This window comes from Acinonyx jubatus, chromosome B3 (genome assembly GCF_027475565.1).
Source record: "Acinonyx jubatus isolate Ajub_Pintada_27869175 chromosome B3, VMU_Ajub_asm_v1.0, whole genome shotgun sequence".
Lineage (NCBI taxonomy): Eukaryota > Metazoa > Chordata > Mammalia > Carnivora > Felidae > Acinonyx > Acinonyx jubatus.
The window spans coordinates 110,773,540-110,796,739 of record NC_069386.1 but is presented as its reverse complement, the minus strand read 5'-3'; the positions used below and the strand labels follow the sequence as shown (position 1 = coordinate 110,796,739).

At 34.9% G+C, this 23,200-nt stretch overlaps 1 protein-coding gene across 17 annotated transcripts in view; it reads right to left on the bottom strand.

The window, feature by feature from the left end:
• Positions 1-23,200, bottom strand: part of GPHN (gephyrin) — a 618,401-nt gene that overhangs the window by 108,585 nt on the left and 486,616 nt on the right. For all 17 annotated transcript variants that reach the window (XM_027065952.2, XM_027065956.2, XM_053224579.1 and 14 more), the window contains one exon: positions 2,152-2,289. In XM_027065952.2, the coding sequence (XP_026921753.1) occupies positions 2,152-2,289 (138 nt within the window). The remainder of the gene's footprint in view (positions 1-2,151; positions 2,290-23,200) is intronic.

Genomic DNA, 23,200 nt, shown 5'->3' with positions numbered 1-23,200 from the left:
GCATACACAGTGAGATTATCCTAAGGAGTGATGTTAAGGGAAACTCTCCTAAAATTATAACAAGCCAGTGATGGTTAACTTATTTTTATAATAGGTAAGGTATTAAACTTTTTTCCAGCTTAAGTTTATATTTACATTTTCTGAAAATGTCTTGATGTTGATATAAAAATATCTGAATATTTTTCTTTTAATAATATAAAGAAACCTATTTCACTAAAATTGATTTCTGAAATCATAGAGCTAGTTGTTAATTTTGCACTCTAGACAGTTTTTAAGTCTTTACTTCCTTTAATGAGTAAAACAGAAATAAAAGAAAAGGTCTCAGCCTGATGACATACACATATTTAAAAGAACGAAAATCAAAGATTATAACTATATAAAAACAACTTTTGTTGAAGTAGGGTCAAGGACCAAGGAGACAGAATTGGGCACTTAGTATTTCACTAGTTTTAAGCCTTTTTCCTCAAGTTTTTATTTAAATTCTAGTTAGTTAAAATATATGGTAAAATTGGTTTCAAGTGTAGAATTTAGTGATTCATCACTTACATATAACACCCAATGCTCATCACAAGTGCCTTCCTTAATATCCCTCACCCATTTGGCCCATTCCTCCATCCACCTCTTTCCATCAACCCTCAGTTTGTTCTCTATAGTTAAGAGTCTCTTATGGTTTGCCTCCTTATCTCTCTTTCTCTCTCTCTTTTCCTTCCCCTATGTTCACCTGTTTCGTTTCTTATCTGGTTGGCTCAGTTGAAAGAGTATGTGACTCTTGGTCTCAGGGTCATGAGTTTGAGCCCCACGTGTGGTGTAGAGATTACTGAAAAAAAAAAACCTGACCGTTCTTTTTATTAAATTTTTTTTAATGTTTATTTATTTTTGAGAGAGAGAGTGAGACAGATCATGAGCGGGGGAGGGCCAGAGAGAGAGGGAAACACAGGATCTGAAGCAGGCTCCAGGCTCTGAGCTGTCAGCACAGGCCTGATGTGGGGCTCGAACAACAAACCGTGAAATCATGACCTGAGCCGAAGTCAGACACTTAACCGATTGAGCCACCCAGGCGCCCTGAAAAGCTGACCTTTTTAAAAAAAAGTTTTATTTATTGAAGTACTCTATACCCCACATGGGGTTTGAACTAATGACCCCCGGATCAAGAGTCACATGCTCTCCCAAGTGAGGTAGGTGCTCCACAGACCTTTTAATTTAAACAGAATTTTTTATGTTTTCTATCATTTTTTATATTTTAATACTGAAAGAAGAGCACTATCATGTAGTAAAAAGATGAATTTAAGTCTTGAACTTTAGTCCTATTCCTTTTCTGCTGGTCTGAATCTGAGTGTCCTTGCAGAAAAATTATGGTGTTTGTATGATGCTCTCTAATGTTCATTGAAGTTTGAATATTTTATGATCTATGAATGAAGTCCTTTATTTGTAAAATCAATCCTTTTGTGTTTATCTGCATAACAAAAACAATTAAGAAACTGTATTTTATTCAAATTGCACTAAAACTTCTATCTGAATATTTAGAAAGGGAAATGGTTGATTAAAAACTGAAAACACTGGGGAATACTACCTTTTCGTTGTCTTTTCACAGGCTGGTCTCTATGTGCTATTAAACTAAGAGCTTATATGCTCTCATTGAAAATGAGAAGATGGATGAAGCAGAAAAACTGAGGTCAGACTGGTTGTTCAGTGATCCATGAATGAATTAATATATTTTTTATATTTTACATTTAAAAAGATGTTTTCCACAAAAGAAAACACGGTTAGGAGACACATTTATTATCTCTCATTTCTGACAGAAGGACATCAGGCAGACTCAGAGTTAACTATTTTCCTCACTCAGTGCTGATAACTGTTTCTTTAATTTAGAGTATTGGTATTTTGACAAACAGGGTAAACATAGTTGATTAGTTGATTGTTTTCCTTCTTTTTTAATGAAAAGGAAGTTTTATGGGTGGTTTACTCTGTATACCATTATTATTGATCTTAGAGTTGACGAGAAATACGAAGCAAAAAAGCAAAAAGAATGATGATAGTAATTGTGATAATGGTTAATAACCTTTCTCTTTCAGGAAAACCATGAATTAACATTATATGAATCTTACTTGGAAAAAAATGAAAAGAAAAGGCAATGGGCGAATATAACAGTACCTCGGTAGTTGATGATTTCTGTCCCAAGCACCGGAGTCATCTCCAGGACTGTGATGAAGGCTTTGTCCATAGATGTTAGAGGAAAAGGAGACATGCGGTGTCTTCTAGCCACCTTGGTGATATCGACAGCACTGTGACCTAAACAGGAAGATAATTAACTAAGACTATGATGCTGAAACACTGATTAAAAAGTGGAAATGTCTTATAAGTATCATCAGTTCTCATTTCCATGTCTGTAAATGAAGATTACAAGGTGAGAAATTTTCTCCTGCTTCCAAAATATAGCCTGCTTTGGTGGAACATTAAATCAAGTCAGCAATGTTACATTATTTGTCAAAACTTGGTGAAATTTAATGATGTTAACTGCATAATCCTTTTGAGTGCTTACTATGCATCGTGGCACTGTTCTAATTAATCTTCACAACAATCTTATGGGGAGCCATTATTATCTTTATTTACAGATGAGGATAAAGAGGTTTACATATCTTGGCCTAAATCACAGACCTAGCAACAAGCAGAGCCAGAATTCAAACCCAGGAAGTCTGGCTTCAAAGTCTATGTCCTTAACCACACACCAAACACTGAATTAATTAATGAGCTAGTTAGTAAAATGAAATACTCAAACTCAAATTTATTTAGGATTTCATAGGAAATTTTCTATTTTCAGAAAAGTCACAGAAAAAGATTATTTTTTAGCTACTCACTCCTTATTCACTCCCCTTCATGGCATTAATATCACCTACACACTAAAACTCCTCATTTATATCTCCAATCCTAACCTCTACCTTCAACTCTAGATTTATATGTCATCCAAACAGCTGGTGGATAAGAGTGTAAATCATCCAACATGCACTTGGATGTGTAACAGGCAATTCAAAGCTAACATGCCCAAAATGAAACTCTTGATTACCCACCCTTCTATTTTATCCTTACAATGTCTTATTCTCTTGCTATTTCCATCTCAGAAAATAGCAACTCCATTCTTCCAGTTACTAATCCCAAACCTTTTCATCAGAACCAAATCTAAACTACTGTTGAAATATAACTAGAATCTGACCATTACTTACCATCGCCATAATTACTACAATAGTTGAAACCATCACTTATTTCCTGGGAAATTGACTAGCCCCCTAACTGGCCTCCCTGCTTCTATCCTTGTTCCACTATAATGTATTCTCCACAGTAGTTATAGTGATCCTTTTACATTTTAAATTGGATGGTGCTAATCTCTGCTCATAACTCTCCAACGACTTTCCATTTCACTCAGAATAAAATCTTTGCTATGGCCTATGGAGCCCAACGTATTATGGCCTCCACTGTCTTCAACTCCTGTCATTTCTTCTCTTGATCACTGTGCTGTAGCCATAGTGATTCCTTGCTTGTCCTTGAGAATGTAAAATACATCTTTCCTCAGGGTCTTTGCACTTGCTGTTTTGTCTACTTGGACATTCTTCCGCAGATATCATGGCTCCATCCATCCTTTGTTTATTTCAGGTCATCAGAGAGGCCTTTGTGAAATGCCCTATATAGAATATTACCTACCATCACTTTCTATTCTTTTTACCCCACTTTACTTTTCCTCATGTGTGTGTATATATACACACATATATATATTCATATCCACATATCTATAATTTATATCATATATACACTTATATTTATTTTTTTATAGCTTTATCTATGTAGAACGTAAGCTCCATTGCCTTTTTTGTTAACTGTTGTTATCTCCAATATCTAGAAGAGTATTTGGGACATACTCAACAATAAAAATAAATATTTGTTAAATCAATGAATCATTTAATGACAAAAAGGGACTTCTTAGATCACTGTATCTTCATGCGTAAATAGCTTGGCCTTTCTTTAGAACCCTAATGGTATATAGCCCAGACGGTAAACAGAAAAGGAGTAGCTACAAACACAGTTGCTTGGCTATCCTGTCTGCTATCTACAACTCCATTCTTCCTTAGCCACTCTGCAGCTGAGAGTGACCATATGACATAATTCTGGTCAGTAAGATGTTGAAAGCTGGGGGCAGGCTTCCTATGGTGAATAAAAAGATAAAGAGACAAAGCTTTAAGAGGAGAAAGCTTTTGCCCTTCTTTCTTCTTTCTGCTTGGAACATGGCCAGATACCGGGACTTGGCATAGCCATTTTTTAACCATGAGGATGGAAACGCACACAGTAAGAATGGAAACCTGAGAAGAAAAAAGAGTCTGCATCTCTGATGACAATATTGAGCTGCTGAGCAAGCCCTGAACTATCTGCCTTCAGGCTTTTGATATTCAAGACAAATAAGCTTTTATTTCTTTAATCTACTTTATAATGACTGTATATATTCCTTAGTAGTAAGTTTCTACTCATTGTAATTTATTAAGTTTAATACTCCTACCCCAACCCCAGAAGCTGCTTCAGACGTCTTCACTGAATTAACTTAAACGTACTGCCTCAAAGAGTTTCCATTCTAAGATATGATATTGTACAAGTACTCAAAGAAAAAGACCTATATAGATGCTTATACTTATGACATTTCTCTCCCATGGGTAATCATAAAATTACAAAATTTTCAAAGCTTGAAGGACCTTAGAGATTTAGTGCTAAACATGAATAACATTGTCTACTCAAAATTTAAGTAGGTGAACACTAACAAAGGATAATGTATGATATGATTTATCATTTACTTACAACAGAAACATAAATTTATTACTCATTTTCACTGAAGTCTCAACCTTGCAATTACATATCATAAAAGCATATTGTCACAACCAGTGTAATTGGAGAAGAGGACAGAACTAGGTCTTTCTGTTTTTTATTCAGGTTTATAGGTCTCAAGTCTGATATTTTCTAAAATATATTTTACTTTCTATACGGTGCAAATTGTGTCTAACCTTATAAAAGTTATCCTCTTAAAATGTTTAGTTTCTGAGGAGAAAACTGTACTTTTTAACTGTACAGTTTATTGCTTGCATATGCTTTGTAATAGAATTTTTCTTATTAGAAAGTTAGTTTGATTATCAGTGATATACACACCCATTCAACAAATATTTATTGAATGCATTTTATAAGCCAGGTATGTTAGGGAATTGGGATACATAGAGTGGCATATACTCTGCCATGAGGAACATTATAGCTCAGCAGAATTGGTAGTTTTCTCTCTTTAATTGAAAATGGCAGTGTAGATATCTACCAGCCTAAAAAATCTTTCCCAAAATCTTTAAAATAATTTTGTATCTTATTTGTATATTTTTTAAGGGTACCTATCACTCTCCATCTTATATTATAGACATTTAAACATTTGTCTTAGTTACATTAGTCAATTGTAAACTCCTTGGAGGTATACCCTGTACGTTACTAAATTTGTGGTTTGTTTCCATTTTTTAAAGAAACATAATTTTAACTATTTTCTGATGTTGACAGCAGTGACTTGCAAGAAACTTCAAAGTGAAAGCTTCAGAAAATTTAAGAATAGTTATCTCTGACTTCTCTTATTTTGCAAGTTACAATCCCAAAGCACTTATATTTGTCCTGGGCCATTGAAGAACTAAATCACACAGGAAAAAGAATCAAGAACTGCTTTCCTCCACATTCTAATACTCTTCTTGATTCTGAGCCCAGCACAGAAATCTGATGGAAGAAAAAAAAGTATGTACTTTTATCTCTTGAAGGCCAGATGGGTTATATAGTCTGGTAGCCAAATTTCATTGAATGGTCCATAAGTTTGGCAGAAGTAGGAAAGGAAGGAAAGAATAATTTTTTGTTAAAGTAAGAAGGTTATAATAAAAGGCAGCTTGAGTTTTGGATAAAGAAAATACCCAAAAATTGAGAGAAAATTTGGATAGAGTTTTTCCTATAAAACAAAAATAAAATATTTCATAGCCACAAATATATTCTGATAGCTACATTACAAATAAATACCAGTGGTCACAAAGAGAATCTGTGAGGGCATCAGCTCCATTCAACTCATGTATGCTACAAAACTAACATGCAAAAATACGTGTCCTATAGAGAAGATTATAGTGTTCAAGGGAATATCTATTTAACTTATAAATGTATGGTTATCACTGATAATTGGTAGGCAGCATGGCTATTTTGACAAAAATAAACTACTAAGTGCTGTAGGATATGGGATCTTTATATGGGAGTGGGGCAAGGATAGGGAAATGAAATCTAGACATCCCCTCCACTAGTAGCTGTCTGAACTGAGCAGAGAATAACAGGTTGAATTACTATAACATCTAAATTGATAGCATTCTTCTGCAATGGGCTTAATTTTCTCAAGTAGACTTATAAGATTAAAGCAATTCTAAATTGGCAAAGATTGACCACCTTGAGGTTTCCCTTATAAATCTAGGTTTCTATAAGTGAAACTTAACTCGTCTCTCTTATATTTTCTAGTGCGTAAGTCCAGTCATGGGGTTGACTTTGAAAGTAAAAGTCCTCAAAATGTTACTGGGATTTCCTGTCTTCTATGCAGCAAGACTACATAACACAGACAGTGTAAAAACAGTATGGGTTCATTCAGAATTGCCGTCATCAAAGATATGTTTAAATACTAATTGCAATGTCTATGATGTATGAGGCCTTCAAAATGGCACAGAAAGTACAAATGGATTCCTTTCTACTGAGTAGAGTAACTCAAGATCTTTGTCATGTAGCAGTAACCGTTTTCTTATAGCATGGCTATCTTGAAATGAAGCTATACCAATTTTATACCAATGAAATTATTTTTCCCACTTCAAATGCATTATTTTTAATGTGACAATTCTTAATATACAATGTTTCATCCTGGTTTAAAAATACTTCTTTAAATTAGAAGTAAATGATGAAAAGAGGTTTTCAAATGATAGAATATAACAGAAAAAAGGTATTTATGAAGGTTCTTCTTGATTAAATTAAAATCTTCAAGAGGAAACTTTATCCCTCAAGACAAAAATAAAAGAGTTCCCCAAACTGCCTAAAGTATAAATCATTATTCATTCTTTGGATATACAGAAAATCTCAAGGAATAGATTTGTTCTGCCCTATTAATAACACTGCCTTTATTTATCATAGTACTTGCAGCTTGAATTCATTATTTTTCTACTTTCTGGAGCTTTCAGAGAAGCAAACCACCTAAAATAATAAATATCTTTCCTAGGAAACCTAAAGAGTGAAAATTATAGTTTGTTCAGGTTAAATAGCTAGGACCTTTGGTAATTTGAGGAATTTGAAGTTTAGATATGTAAGCATTTACTCTTTCATATATCTCTCTCTCTTAAATTAACAGAGATCAAGTTCAAAGCCCAAGGAAGCACTGGCGATGGTAGAGTTCATAGGCTTAAAATGATACAGCATTTTGTATATCTGAAAATAATCTCTCATACTTTCTTCAATTTAATAGTCTTAAACATCTTTCTACTTATTTATCCAAGATAATGAGCCTCATAGCATTTCTGACAAAATCTAGAAAACATGGCTGAAAGGATTGTGTTATTTTCTAGGGCAATATAAGAAATATTAAAAGAAAATACTCCTGGGATTTCTATGCATCAAGATTGTGAAACAGGGAAATGTTTGCTCTTTAATCTCTATCTATGGTTCACTATCACCCACAGGATAAAATCAAATTCCTTAGAATGGTATACAAAGTCCTTCCTGGCTTCCTTTTCAGTCTCATCATTCATTCACTACTTCATTAGGAAATTGATGATATTGCAGATATTGGAATATACCATACTATTTCATATTTTCCTGCCTTAGCATATGATGTTCATTCTGCCTAGAATGCATTTTCTCTTATCTTGTTTTCCTAAGAAATTATTATTCTTCCTTCACAACTCTCTTCAGTAAGGAAGTAATCAAATAATGATGGAACATGTCAAAAGGATCTTGCAGTCAACTGGAAGAGACTCTCTTTGGCCAAAACTGGGACAATTTAAGCACCAAAGTAGATTAGGATAGTAACAGATTACATAACCCCTTTAATAAAATAAAAATAAGATTCTATGAACAAACACTAATATAAATAAATAATGAAATAAAATTCTTTCTTACAACAGAATGCCAACTGATAAATGAAGAAATTTTGGAATTAGAAAGTCAACACTTGGCAACTATCATAGCAAGAATTGGTTCAGGTTAAAATCATCAATGGATAGTAAAACTGAAGGTAAAAATCTGAAGAAAAACAATGAATTTATATAGTTTCACTATATAACCCCACAAGATTCTAATAACTACAAAGTAAAATAGTAGTTTTGTAGTGGAAAAACCTGGAAGACAGCATCTTAACCAAGTGATCAAAATTAATATTACCATTAATGGAACAAAATGATATCATGAACCTCTTGATATGGTGCATGGAGAAGGGTACAACATCACATATAAGCTATTTCTATCAAAAATGCTTAATCTGAATCAGACCATCAAGAAACATCCAAAAAGTCTAAATTTGAGGAACATTTTACAAAATAATGACCTATACTCTTGAAAAATGTTAAGGTCATGGAAAAAAAAAAAAAAAAAAAAAGAGGAATTGCTCCAGATAAAGGAGCCTAAAGGCACATAGTAGCTAAAAGTAATGCATGATTCTGGATTGGATCCCAGATCAGAAGAAAATGTTTTTTCCTTTTGCTATCAAGAACATTATTAGAAAAATTTGCAAAATGTAATTTGAATAAGATTACATAACAGCATTGTGGCAAGGTTCATTTCCTGATTTTGATAATTGCACTGTGGTTATGTAAGAGAATTTTTTTTTCTTTCTTTTCTCCTTTTTTAATTTATAAAGGAAATATATATTTGAAGTATTAGGGATAAAGAGGCATCATGCTTGTAATTTACTCACAAGCAATTCTAGAAAAAAAAATATATAGAGAGAAATGATAAAGCAAATGTGGCAAAATGCTAACATTGGGAGACTTTGGGTGAAAGATATACAAGAATTCTTTGCACTATTTTGGCAACTTTTCTGAAGTTTGAAATTATTTCAAAAAAAAAAAAAAACTTTTTCAATAGTCTCTCCTTTGTGAAGCAACACATAACCATTCCATGTTTTCTTCCTGCACTGAGGCACTATTAAATGCTCTTAGGATTCTCATTACCTACTATATTAACTACATATCTCACAGTAATTACACTTATTTATATACAAGTCTATTTTCTTAACTAGATTTTCAGCTCTTTGAGAAAGGAAAACGTGTCTTAATGTCAAAGCTCAAGGATGCTGTGCACACAGTGGTCACATAGAACATTTTTGTTGAACGAGTTCCTAAAGGCTTGATTTTAATCACTAGACTATACAGCTTGACAAAGAATATGGGCTGAGAGATAAACACTACATGTAATTTCAAACATTATTCTGGTCAGTAATTTCAATGTTCTGTTTACTAGAATTGTCTATTTAAAAAAATGATTGCAGGGGCACCGGGGTGGCTTAGTTGGTTAAGCATCTGACTTTTGGTTTCATCTCAGGTCATGATCTCACGGTTTTGTGGGTTTAAGCTCCATATCAGGCTCTATGCTGGCAGTGCGGAGCTTGCTTGGGATTCTCTCTCTCTCCATCTCTCTCTGCCCCTCCCTCATTTGTGCTATCTCTGTCTTTCTCAAATAAATAAATAAACTTAAAAAAATGGTTGCAAACATTAAAAAAATTTTTTTTGAGAGAGAGAGAGAGAGAGAGAGAGAGAGAGAGAGAGGGAATACATGCACATGCGCTGGGGAGAGGAGGGAGAGAGAGAGAGAGAGAGAGAGAGAGAGAGAGAGAGAGAGAGAGAGACAAGAGAATCCCAAGCAGGCTCTGTGCTCTCAGTGCAGAGGACACCCATGTGGGGCTTGATTTCATGAACTGTGAGATCATGACCTGAGTCAAAATCAAGAGTCTGACGCTTAACCAACTGAGTTACCCAGGCACCCCCACACATTTTTTAATAATAAGCTGAAACTGGGTTTTTCTTCTCTTTACCTTTTTGTTTAAAAGTGGTAAAAGGCTCAATGCTGTAGGGAAATGAAAAAGGAGAATAAAAAAATATTTTACCTGTGGTCAAGTAGTCAGGGAAATGGAAAATTAGCTTTGTTCAGTGTACTACCTAAATACTTAACCCTTATAGGTTATTTTTAGATCAGGAGGTTTATCTATGGAAAAATTATAAGGCCAAAAGGAGGAAAAATAATTTATTTCCCATGATCAGGTATAAACTGTCCTTATAGCTGTCTTCCTTTGGCTCTTTTTTTTTTTAATTTGTCACATACAAATAAGTTAAATAGATATTAAAAGTAAACAGATAAACTTAGCTGAATGTATAGGCGAAAAAGAGATGAAATGAAAAAAATGGTATTAGAAGATATAATGATAAAATAGATTAGCTAAAGCAACATGAAAAAAGGACAAAATCATTTTTAAAAAACTGTAAGTATGAGTCAAGTGTTAACACACCCAACAAAGGCAAGTAAAGTCTTTTGAGTTGAGGTGGCTGCAAATGATCAACAGGAATTTTCCATTGTAGTGTTCTTAAGGACTGGGGGCTTTTGAGAAAGGACTCAAATCATGATCCTTAGGTTCCTGCCCTTACTAGCAGTACTAGTGGTGTATATACATTAAAAATTGTAGGTCCTGATTATAGCTACTATGGCAAAAGACCAGCTTTCAGATACAATCTTTCCCTTTCCTGCACCCCTGTTTCATCACCTTTCTCTTCTTTGCTTACACAATTAGTAATTACCCTTTGCTTTGCTGTCATTCTGGTTCAGGAATACAAACCTCAGAGCTTGTATATTAATTGGTTTGAAATCCCTTGGTTCATTCTTGTCCTGCTGTTTGATTTCTGGCTTTGTGCCCTTTTGGGTCTCTGAACTCCAGCTTGCTTTGTTAGGCTGCTAGGATCCCCTTTTTAAACCTAAATAGCCAAAAAGCTGAGAATTCTCTTATTCCCCAAAGTAAGAGGCTGTCAGGATATAATTTCAGAGTTATAAATATATGTATGTATATGTGTGTGTGCACATATATGTGTATGTATGTGTGTTGCATGTGGCAAACAGAACACCACAATGACCATAGGTGCATATTGATGCAGGCTCCAAGATCTCTGAGAAAACTTGAGATCGTAAGGTTAAAAATAACCTGAAAGGACTTGAGTGAATTGCCTTTGGGAAATGTGGTCTGTTCTTTAGTACGCAGATAGGGATGTTCCTGAAAGGAAGCCAGCTGTATATAGCACAGTGCATTCACTCCCTTCTTTGACTTTGCTTCTGTCGTGAAGACTCTTATTGGAACATAGGTATCTGCAAGACTGCTCTTGTATGCAAGATATGTATGATAGCTGAATCGGATGTACATTGTTGACATACTTTGCTATGCTTCTGTTGTTAATCATTGCTGACCTGTTTTTCCTGAAAATGTATATAAGAAAATGTACAATAAACCTCAGTACCTCAGGCTGTTGGCTCGGGGTCTCCTGTGCCTCGCTACACTGTGGTCTCTTTTTCTCAGTTCCTTCACTGCCCTAGGTCCATGGGCCATTTGAGGTCCACATGTGTGTATGTATGTATGTGTGTATATATATATATAAATTTAAATATATATTTGTTAGTTTCCATTTAGAATGTTTTCATAAATGCCACTAGTATTAAAATGCAAAATTAGGGGTGCCTGGGTGGCTCAGTCGGTTAAGCATCTGACTTCGGCTCAGGTCATTGATCTCATGGTTTGGGAGTTCCAGCCTTGCATCAGGCTATCTGCTGTCAGGGCAGAGCCTGCTTTGGGTCCTCTGTCTCCCTCTCTCTCTGCCCTTCCCCTGCTTGTGCTCTCTCTCCTTCTCAAAAATAAACAAACATTTAAAAAAATGCAAAATTAGAATTGTTTTCTTCAGTAGGTTAAACATTCTTTAGACAATGGTAGAGAAGAAATTTTTCTTTAGAAATCACAGCTATTATATCTCTAAAAGTGGAGTCTAACAAGTACCTTTTAAAGCCTTTTTCTAAGCATTAACTAACTAGTCTCTATAATGCCCTGGGAAAAAGAACCAAAAGTTCAGAGTCATTTTTGTAGCTAGAGGAGTTTTACCAGCTCATAAAAGCCACATTTCCCTTAGTGAATCTTCTCTACATGGTGTTGTTTCTCATATTATTAGGTGTGAGTACATAAGGCTACAACTTCCAGAATACCTATTCTATTTATTAATTTCAATGACAGACTAATAAAAAAGTAAATTTTGGCTAACATCTTTTGTAAGAAGTAGACATTACTCAATGTGATCGTTAGGCATGTGGTAGATGTCAATTTGTATAGTTGAGAAAGAAAATCTTAGAACAGGTGATCACAGAGGCAAATATGAAGAGTCAGTGTCACTGGTGAAAACAGAAATAGTTTTTAAGGTATTTTGTACATAAGCAGAAATTATATAGTTTATTCTAAATTTATTGGGCACTTGATATTGTCCTCATCTTTCCATAGGCCTAAAAAAGGAGTTAATTCACAACTAATTCTGCTGATACAAGGGCTATAGTTTTTTTAAAAAAGTATAAATTACAGTACAATTATAACTGTGAATTACTATACAACCCAATTAATATACAATCCAATGTGTATACTGGAAGAAAATAAAATAATTATATGTTAGTAGTAGTTATCTTTAAGTAGTAGGATGAGACTGATTTTTTTTCCCTACTTTTTTGTATTATTCAGATTCTTGAGAATAATCTTACATCGCTTGAAAATATTTAATAAATGCTTTTAAATTTGAAGTAATTATTTTCTTAGCCAAACCTAGCCAATATCTTCCAAAGTCATGGTCCAAATTCTGGGGTTCTAGGGAAATTTCTCAACATCATTTAATTGTATTTTTAACCATCAAAAAATCTTCCTACATGTATATCTGAAACTAATAAAACACTGTATATTAACTATACTGGAATTAAAATAAAGACTTAAAAAAAAGCTTCCTACTGCCGTAGGGTAACAGTTCAGATGACCTAGAGTAATTCTAGGCCTTTCATGATTTGTCCTTTCTCTTCAACTTCATCTCTCTTTGCTCTTACATATACTAGCAACAGCAAACTTAATTAATTTCTAGTACACAGCATGATTTTCTTCTGACACATCTGTCTCAACTGCTCTTCTCCTTCCAGTCCAACTAGCAAACACATACTTATTTGTTAAGACTATGAAGATAAAGTATGGGTCATATCAATATAAAATCTTGTAATTCACATATTGCCCAAGTTAAAAATTGGGGGTCATTTTTTACTTCCTTACCTGCCACATGTAGTTCCCAATCCTGTCAATTGTGATTCCTTAGTGTTTCAAAAAATCCTGTATTATTTTTTCTATTCCTATTGCTCCAGCTTTAATTCAGGCTCTCACCAGATTCCTGCTTCTGATCTCACCCGGAATCAATCCATTCTTCACATAGTGGTAAATGTTATTTCAAAATTTCAAATTCGATCTTGTCATTCCATGTTAAATTCCTTTATTGACCTTTACAATAAAGTCCATTAAAGTCCCATTAGCATGGCAATTAGGAGGTTCATCTGCAAAAACTATATGGCCAGTTGGAGGTCATGATTTGATAGCTTCTCCAGCCTCTTATTTCCCTTAGTCCCTTCCTCCTCTTCAAACTGCACCCTCCTCCTCCATCTGTGTGCCACAATGCCTGGGGCATGGTAAGTTTTTCATAAATGTTAGATACTTGCATTAACATTTTAATAGAGCTATCATCCGAGATAAATAGATTTAAATTCAGCTGGAAAGAACATTTTGAAAAAAGCAGCTACTTTTGTTCTCACACAACCCTCTCCACTTTTCTCTACCCTGCTCTGTGTGCCCCAATAGGCTAGTGTTTATGGATAGGACCAATAGAATCCTTATACCTGTGGCTTCTGCTTGAGTTCAGCCAATGGAAAGCATTAGCAGGAGAATAGAGAGAAAAACAGTTCAGACAAGATATTTATTCCTTTGGCCTCCTGTCTGCTGGTTGGCAGTGGTTATGTTCCTTTAATAAAAACCATTAGTTCTGTGAGACAGGCCTCAAAGACTTATTTTAGACAATTACTCCCTTCCCTGACTCCTTGAGGCTTAAGGGTAGTAACAATTTCATGCTGTCGCTAGCCCCCAAAGTTCTTCAACTTATCTTGCTTTTCCTTAACCCTGGCTACTCTGTTGTAACTAGTTCCTTTATTAAATTCTCCATTATCTTGTTTGAGTGTGTCATTTGACTCCTGCCAGGACTAAGTGATACAGCAGCCAAGGTGAGACTGGACACAATATGATTAGAGAAAAATGCAGAGGTAAATATTGTAGAGCACTGGATTCCTAATGGGGAACAGAGGGGGTTGAGGCTGGAAAAGTAACTAAAACCAGACCATGGTGGCCCTTGAATGCTAGGCTTTGGAGTTTGAACTTTACCAAATAAACCAATTGGAAACAATTTACATAACATTATCATGTAAGCCAATATTTTGAAGTTTATAAGCATAAGAGTGACACCTATAAAGATTTCTTGTGGACTACAAATTCTACCATAGAAAGGTTGAAAAATTAGCTCGATGGTATATGTCTAAATAGATAGTACATCAAAATGAAAAGACCAGGGGTGCCTGGGTGGCTCAGTTAGTTAAGCATCTGACTTTGGCTCAGGTATGATCTCACAGTTTGTGAGCTGGAGCTCTGTGGGGGGGCGGGACGGGGGTGGGGGGGGAGGGGCTCTGTGCTGACAGCTTAGAGCCTGGAGCCTGCTTTGGATTCCGTGTCTCATTCTCCCTTTGCCCTTCCCCTGCTTGTGGTTTGTCTCTCTGTGTCTCAAAAATAAATAAATGTAAAAAAAAAGATGAAAAAAAAATGAAAAGACCAGATGTCCAGATTTTTAGTTTGGTGTGCTTTTTCCTATATCATACTAAGGGGACTTTCTTTCCTTCAACTTCATTACTAAATATTACTTCATTTACTAAATATAAATTGAATACTCTCTCCACGTAAGGTACTTTATGAAACATTAGGCAGTAATGCTGAGGTAAATAAGATGAGATTCCTATTTCTCAGTCGCATGAACACAGAAGTCAGACTGCATTTTAAGGAAAATGAAAAAAAACCCCACCAAAAACAAAATAACAAGTACATGCTTATGTTTTAATGTTAAAACAAAAAACTATGTATGATAATGCAGAAAAAGGAAAAACTAATTCTGATGGTACACATGGCAAAGTTCCACAAGGAGGTGACAACTGAGCTTTAAACAATAAGAAAAAGTGAGCAACATCTGAAACAGAATGAACAAAATAATTGAGATTTGAAAGTACTTTCAGAGAATGAGGGAACACCTAATGAGGTTGGAGGTGGAGAGGATGAAGTATCCTCCCCATAAGGCATAAGGCTGGTCATTTCAGTTGCAGACAGGATTTGAAGAGGCTTAGTACTGTAGAAAATGGAGAGTTAGTCAAGATTTTTAATAGAGAAGTGATATATAAAAATGTAATACTTGACTGATAGCAGATTGGAAGGAAGAGCAGTAAGTGTGCTATTACGATCCTAGAGGCTATAGACGAAGAAGGCCTGAACTAATATAATGGGAATTGGAAAAACAATATTTAGAAGAGTCATTAACAAATAGTTCTATGACTGTGCTTTGGGAAGGAGAGGTGAATATTGTGGTGAGATTTCAAGTTTGGTTATGACACCAAGTGGGAGTGACATTAAGATAGCAACAAAGAGACAACTTGAAGGGTACTAAATTTGGTTTCTGATGAAGGAAGTGTGAGATGCCAGCAGAATATCAGGTGGTGATTCCAGTATGTAACAACAAAAGGAATTTGGAGTTTGGGAGAGAAAGGTTTTTCATCTTGTGTGACTGAAACTCTATACCTATGGAACAAATGCCCCACCTCCTTCCAGCCTCTGGCAACCACCATTCTATTTTCTGTTTCTAGGATTTTGATTATTTTAGCTATCTCAGATAAGCTGAGTTATGCAGTATTTGCCTTTTGTGACAGGCTTATTTCATTCAGCATAATGTATCAAGTTTTATTCATGTTGGAGTATATGACAGGATTTTTTTAAAGGCTGAGTAATATTCCACCGTATGCTTATATTCATTCATCTGCTGATGGATATTTAGGCTTTAGAAGCTATCATGAATAATGCTGCAATGGACATGGATATGCAAATATTTCCTTGAGATATTGTTTTAAATTCTTTTTGATATATACTCAGAAGTGGGATTGCTGGATCATATGGTAGTTTTACTGTTAATTTTTGAGGAATTTCCTTAAAGTTTTTCATAGTAGTTGTGCCGTTTTACCATCCCATTATTAATAGTACACAATAGTTCCAAGTTTTCCACATCCTTACCAACACTTATTTCTGTTGTTTTGATGGTGGCAGTTTTGATTTGCATTTCCCTTATGATAATGATGTTGAGCATCCTGTCGCATGCATGGGGCATTTACATATCTTCTTTGGAAAATGTATATTCAAACGCTTTGCTCACTTTTTTATTGATTTTTGTAGTTTTTGTTGAATTGTATGAATTCCTTCTATATTCCAGATATTAAGTCCTGATAAATGGTGTAGAACTATTTTGTCCCATTTTATAGGTTGCTTTTCCATTCTGTTGATTGTGTACTTTGCTGTGAAGAAGTTTTAATGTTTAATGTAGTCCCATTTGCCTATTTTTGCTTTCGTTGCTGGTGTTTGTGTTGTGTCCTCTGATTGTCCATTACAATATCATGAAGATTTCCCCCTCATGTGTTCTGATTTTATAGTTTCAGGTCTTATGCTTAAGTCTTCAATCCATTTTGAGATAATTTTGGTACATGGTACAAGATTAAGTGTCAATCTCTATTTTTTTTTTTGCAAGAGGACATCTAGTTTTCCCAACACTGTTCATTGAAGAAACTATCCTTTTTCCATTGTGTAGTTTTAGCACCCTTGCAAAAGATCATTTGACCATATACGTGACAGTTTATACCTGGGCTGTCTGTTTTGTTTCATTGGTCTATATGTTTGTCTTATGTCAGAACCACACTATTTTAATTAATGTATTTTTATAATATGTTTTGAAATCAGAAAATGTGAAGCCTGCAGCTTTGTTTTTTCTCAAGACTGTTTTGGCTATTTAAATTCCTTTGGGTTGCCTGGGTGGCTCAGTCAGTTAAGCACTGGACTCTTGATTTCAGCTCAGGTAATGGTATTATGGTTCGTGAGATTGAGCCCCATGTTGGGCTCTGTGCTGACAGCATGGAGCCTGCTTGGGATTCTCTATCTCTCTGCCCCTTTCTTACTCACATGTGCCCCCCCCAAATAAATAAATTTTAAAAAAATCTTTTGATTTTTTTCAGTGAATTTTTTTTATTAAAAAATTTTTTTAATGTTTATTTTTGAGAGAGAGAGAGAGAGGAAGCAAGCATGAGCAGGGGAAGAACAGAGAGAGAGAGAGAGGGAGAAATAGAATCTAAAGTAGGCTCCAGGCTCTGAGCTGTCAGCACAGAGCCCAACTTGGGGCTTGAACTCGTGAACTGTAAGATCATGACCTGAGCCGAAGTCAGATACTTGACCGAGTCACCCAGGCGTCCCTTCTCTTTATTTTTTAAAGTGATAACTGACTGAGCCACCCAGGCACCCCAGAGTTTTTCACTGAAAGAATGGTTTTTCTATTTCTGACAAAAATGTCATTGGAATTTTGATAGGGATTGCACTGAATCATTAGATTGCTTTGGGTAGTATGGATATTTTAACAACATTAAATTTTCCAAACCATGAGTAATGGATGTTTTTCCATTTATTTGTGTCTTTTAAAATTCCTTCACCAATATTTTATAGTTTTAGTGTACATGTCTTTGTTTCCTTGTTTAGTTTATTCATAAGTATTTTACTTTATTGATGATACTGAAATGGGGTTGTTTTCTTAATTCCTTTTGGGCTGTTCATTGTTAGCATATAGAAACACAACTGATTTTGGATTTCTGAGTTTGTATACTGGAACTTTGTTGAATTCTTTAATTCTAACAGTTGTGTGTGTGTGTGTGTGCGCGCGCACACACACACACGTATAATTCAGGTTTTCTACATATAAGATTGTGTCATTTGTGAACAGAGGTCATTTTATTTTTTCCTTTCCAGTTTGGATATCTTTATTTGCTTTTCTTCCCTAACTGCTCTGGCTAGAACTTCCAGTACCATATTGAATAGAAGTGGTGAAAGCAGCTACTCCTGCCTTGTTCTTTTAAAAAAGAATTTTTTTTTAATGTTCATTCATTTTTGAGATACAGAAACAGCGTGAGCAGGGGAGGGACAGAGAGAGGGAGACACAGAATCCAAAGCAGGCTCCAGGCTCTAAGCTTTCAGCATAGAGCCCCAACGTGAGGCTTGAACTCACAGACTAGATCATGACCTGAGCTGAAGTCAGATGCCTAACCAACTGAGCCACCCAGCACCTGTCCTTGTTCTTGATCTTAAAGCAAAAGCTTGCAATTTTTTACTGCTGAGTATAATGTTACCTGCAGGCTTTTCATATATAGCTTTTATTATGTTGAGGTAATTTCCTTTTATTCCTATCTGGTGAGTGTTTTCATCATGAAAGGATGTTGAATTTTGTCAAATGCTTTTTCTATATCTATCAATGATCATGTGGTTTTTGCTCTTTGTTCTATGAATTTGGTGTATGTTGATTGACTTTTGTATGTTGAATCATCCTTGTATCCCAAGTATGAACCTCACTTGTTCACAGTGTATAATCTTTTACTGTGCTGTTGAATTTGGTTTTCTAGTATTTTGCCTAGGATTTTTGCATCTATGTTCAGAAGAGATATTGGTTTGTAGTTTTCTCATAATATCTTTGGCTCAGGGTAATGATAGCTTCAGAAAATGAGTTCAGAAGTGTCCCCTCTTTTTCAATATTTTGGAAGAATCTGAGAAGAACTGGCATTAATTCTTGTTTAATTGCTTGGTAGAATTCTACAGTGAAGTCATCTGGTTCTGGTCTTTTTGCTGGGAAGCTTTTGGTTACTGATTCAATCTCCTTACTAGTTATTAGGTCTGTTTGGATTTTCTGTTTTTGCATGATTCAGTTTTGGTAGGTTGTATGTTTCTAGAAATTTATCCATTTCTTCTAGGTTATCCAATTAGTTGGAATGTAATTGTTCAAAGTAGTCTCATAATGTTTTTTTATTTTTGTGGCATCAGTTGTAATGTCTTGTTTTTCATTTCTAACTTTAGTAAATGAGTCTTTTCTCTTTTTCTCAGTTTGGCTAAGAGTTTGTCAAATTAACTAATGTTTAAAAAAAACAACTGTTTTGTTAATTTCTTCTATTATTTTTCTATTCTCTATTTCATTTACTTCTTTTTAAAAAAAATGTTTATTTATTGAGAGAGAAAGTGAGAGAGACAGAGAACACAAGTGGGGAAGGGGCAGAGAGAGAGAATCCAAAGCATGCTGCATGCTGTCAGCAAAGAGCATGACACTGGCTCAATCTCACAAACCAGGAGATGATGAAGTGAGCCAAAATTAAGAGTTGGATGCTTAAATGAGTGAGCCACTCAGGTGCCCCATTTATTTCATTTATTTCTGCTCTAATAATATTTATTATTTTTTTTCCTTCTTCTAACTTGGGGTTTAGTTCTTTTTTTAAGTTCTTTGAAATGTACAGTTCGGTTGCTAATGAGGTCTTTCTTCTCTTTTAGTATAGGCATTTATGTTATAAACTTCCCTGTGTTATTGCTTTTGTTGCATCCTGTAAGTTTTAAATTGTTAAGGCTTTTTTTTTGTGTCTGTGTGTGGTCTAATATTTGATCTGTCCTGGAGAATGTTCTCTGAATATGTATGAGAAGAATATGTATTCTGCTGTTGATGGGTGCAGTGTTCTGTACGTATCTATTAGGTCAAATCATTTTATAATGTTCAAGTCCTCTGTTCCCTTATTGATTTTCTGTTTGGTTATTCTATACATTATTAAAAGTAGAATATTGAATCCTACTATTATTGTGTTACTATCTATTTCTTGCTTCAACTCTGTCCATGTTTGCTTTGTATATCTGGGTACTCTAATGTTAGGTGCTTATATATTTATAATTGTTATATCTTTCATTGTATGAAATTGACCTTTATATCATTATATAATGTTTCTTATAACAGTTCTTGACTTAAACTATTTTGCCTGATACAAGTATGGCCACTCCTGCTCTCTTTTGGTTACCATTTATATGGAATAACTTTTTCCATACTTTTACTTTTTGCCTATGTGTATATTTATATATAAGGTAAATCTCTTGTAAAAAGTATATAGTTGTATCTTATTTTTTAAATCCATTCAGCCACCCTATGTCTTTTGATGGGGGAGTTTAATCCATTTATTTTTAAAGTTAGTACTGATAGGGAAGGACTGACTATCACCATTGAAAAAATTTTGTCTGTCTTATGGTTATTTTGTCCCTCTTTTCTACTCTTGCTGCTTTTCTTTGTGTTTCATTGATTTTTTTTTGTATAGACTTTTGATTCCCTTCTCATTTCTTTCTGTGTATATTTTATATTTTGTGTGTGTGTGTGGTTTCTATGAAACTTACATACAACATCTTAGAGTTACAACAATCTATTTCATGCTGATAATACTTTAGTCATATACAAAAACTCTACTCTTTTATGTCTTCCCATTCATACTTTATGTTAATTGATGTTACAAATCACAAATACAAATGTGTATCCATTAACATAGTCTTATAGTTTTTTTTGTGATTTTATCTTTTAAACTCTACACCAAAATTAAAAGTGCTTTACATACCACCATTACAATATTACAGATTTTTGTATTTGTTTATATATTTACCTTTGCTGGTGAATTTTATATTTCAATATGCATTTGTGTTGCCGTCTAGCATCCTTTTGTTTCAATTTGCAATTTGTCCTTTTATTTCAATTTACTGCAAACTGTAACGAAGACCTTGTAGTGGTGATAAACTCCTCAGATTTTGCTTATCTGTAAAAGTCCTTATTTCTCTTTAATTTCTGAAGGACAGCTTTGCTGGAAACAGTAGTCTTGGTTGGCTGTTTTTCTCCTCTCAGGACTTTGGATATATCATCCTACTCCTTTCTGGCCCATCAAGTTTTTGCTAAGAAAGCCACTGATAATCATATAAAAACTTCTTTAAACATTGAGTTGCTCTTGTTACTTTCAAGATTTTTTAGTTATCTTTAACTTTTGGCAGTTTGTCATGTGCCTTAATGTAAGCCTCTTTGGAGGCTTACAGCCACCATTATTTCTTCATATAAGCTCTCCCTTTCACTTTTCTCCTTCTGTAAGTCTCATGATGCATATATTGGTTTGCTTGATGTTGCCCTATAAATTCCTTAGGCTTTCTTCACTTGTCTTCATTTATTTTCACTTTTTTCTTCTGAATTGATAATTTCAAATGATATTTCTTCAAGTTCTTCCTTTTGCTTGATTTAGTCTGCTACTGAATGCTTCTACTGAAATTTTTTTTTCAAAGTTTTAAAATTTATTTTGAGAGAAAGAGAGCAAGCAGAGGAGGGGCAGAGAGAGAAGGAGAGAGACAATGCCAAACACACTCCAGGCAGTTAGTGCAGAGTCTGAAGTGGGGCTCAATATCACAAACTGCGAGATCATAACCTGAGCGGAAATCAAGAGCCCGATGCTTAACCAACTGAGCCACTTGGCACCCCTCTAGTGAAATTTTCAAATTAGTTATTCTTCATTCCATAATTTCTGCTTGGTTGTTTTTTAATTATTTCTATGTCTTTGTTGATATTCTCATTTTGTTCATGCATTGTTCTCCTGATTTTGCATAGTTGTGTATCTGTATTCTCTTGCAGCTCATTTAGCTTCAAGAAAATTACTTTGAATTCTCTGTTAGGAAGTTCATAGATGTCTGTTTCTTTGGGGTTGGTTTTTGGAGATTTATTTTGTTAATGTGATTGAATCATGTTTCTCTGTTTCTTCATGTACCTTGTGATTTTTTTCCTGAGTTTTATGCATTTGGAAAAACAGCCACATCTCCCAGTCTTTATAGAATGGCTTTGTACAGAGGAAGACATTCACCAAACAGCCCAGCTACAGAATATGAGGGTTTTGTGATTTCTCTTGGCTGTGTATGTAACTTCCTAATCAGAGGTTTGCAGGTTTCTTTTTCAGGAGCCCATAATCTTACTCCCTCTGGTGTTTGCCTGCAGCACTGCAGTCTCTCTAGTGCTGCAGCAGCAAGTCAACTGCTCTCCTTTAATCTCAGTGGCCTCTTAGCATCCAAAGTGTGTCAGCTCAAGTACCCTAAGTCAGAAGAGACAGAAACCAATCCTTTGTGTAGCACCCTCCCCCACAAACTGAACTGCTGCATGCATGCTACACTCTTTTCCCTTCTTTCCAGAGGATGAGCTGGGAGTTGCATGCTTTCTCCCCACCACACTGAGCTATGCCAGCCTCTGCATTATTTTAGGCTCTCTAGTGTCACTGCAAGTTGCCCTTGCTCTCACTTGCTTTCCGTGGCCCCAAGGCACCCAAACTATGCTGGTTTTATCAGCACTCTAAGTCAGATGAGACAAACCAGTTCCTTGGGCAGTCTTCAAAAGTTGAAACATTGGATATACATTCCATGCTTCACTCTCCTTCTCCTTCCAGTGAGAGGCTACAAGTTGGGTGTTTTCTGATGATCATAATAAGCTGTGTTGGCTTAGAGTCTTTCCCATTTTAATGCAGCTTTTCTTGGCTTGTTCTTAGCTTTGCGCTCACCTGGGGCATTGCAATTTCTTAACTGGTTTGTGGAATTCCCACAAAGGTATTTTGGTCCGTATATTGTTGTTAAGTTAGTGTCTCTGTGGAGAAAAGAAGGGTCGGACTTCCTATTCCATGATTCATTAACAATGTTTTTAGCTATATGAGATAAAATATTGACGATGAAGAGGCTAAAAAAATGATTAAAAGTAATAAATGAGTCATAATTTTTCATACAAAATAAAACAAGTAAGATCAAATTTAAATTGAAGGCAAACACTACTTATGAATGTATTAGGTTTCATAAAAAAGAAAAATTTTGAGAACTTGGTAAATAAGCTACATGAAGATATATGAAAGAAACAGTTGA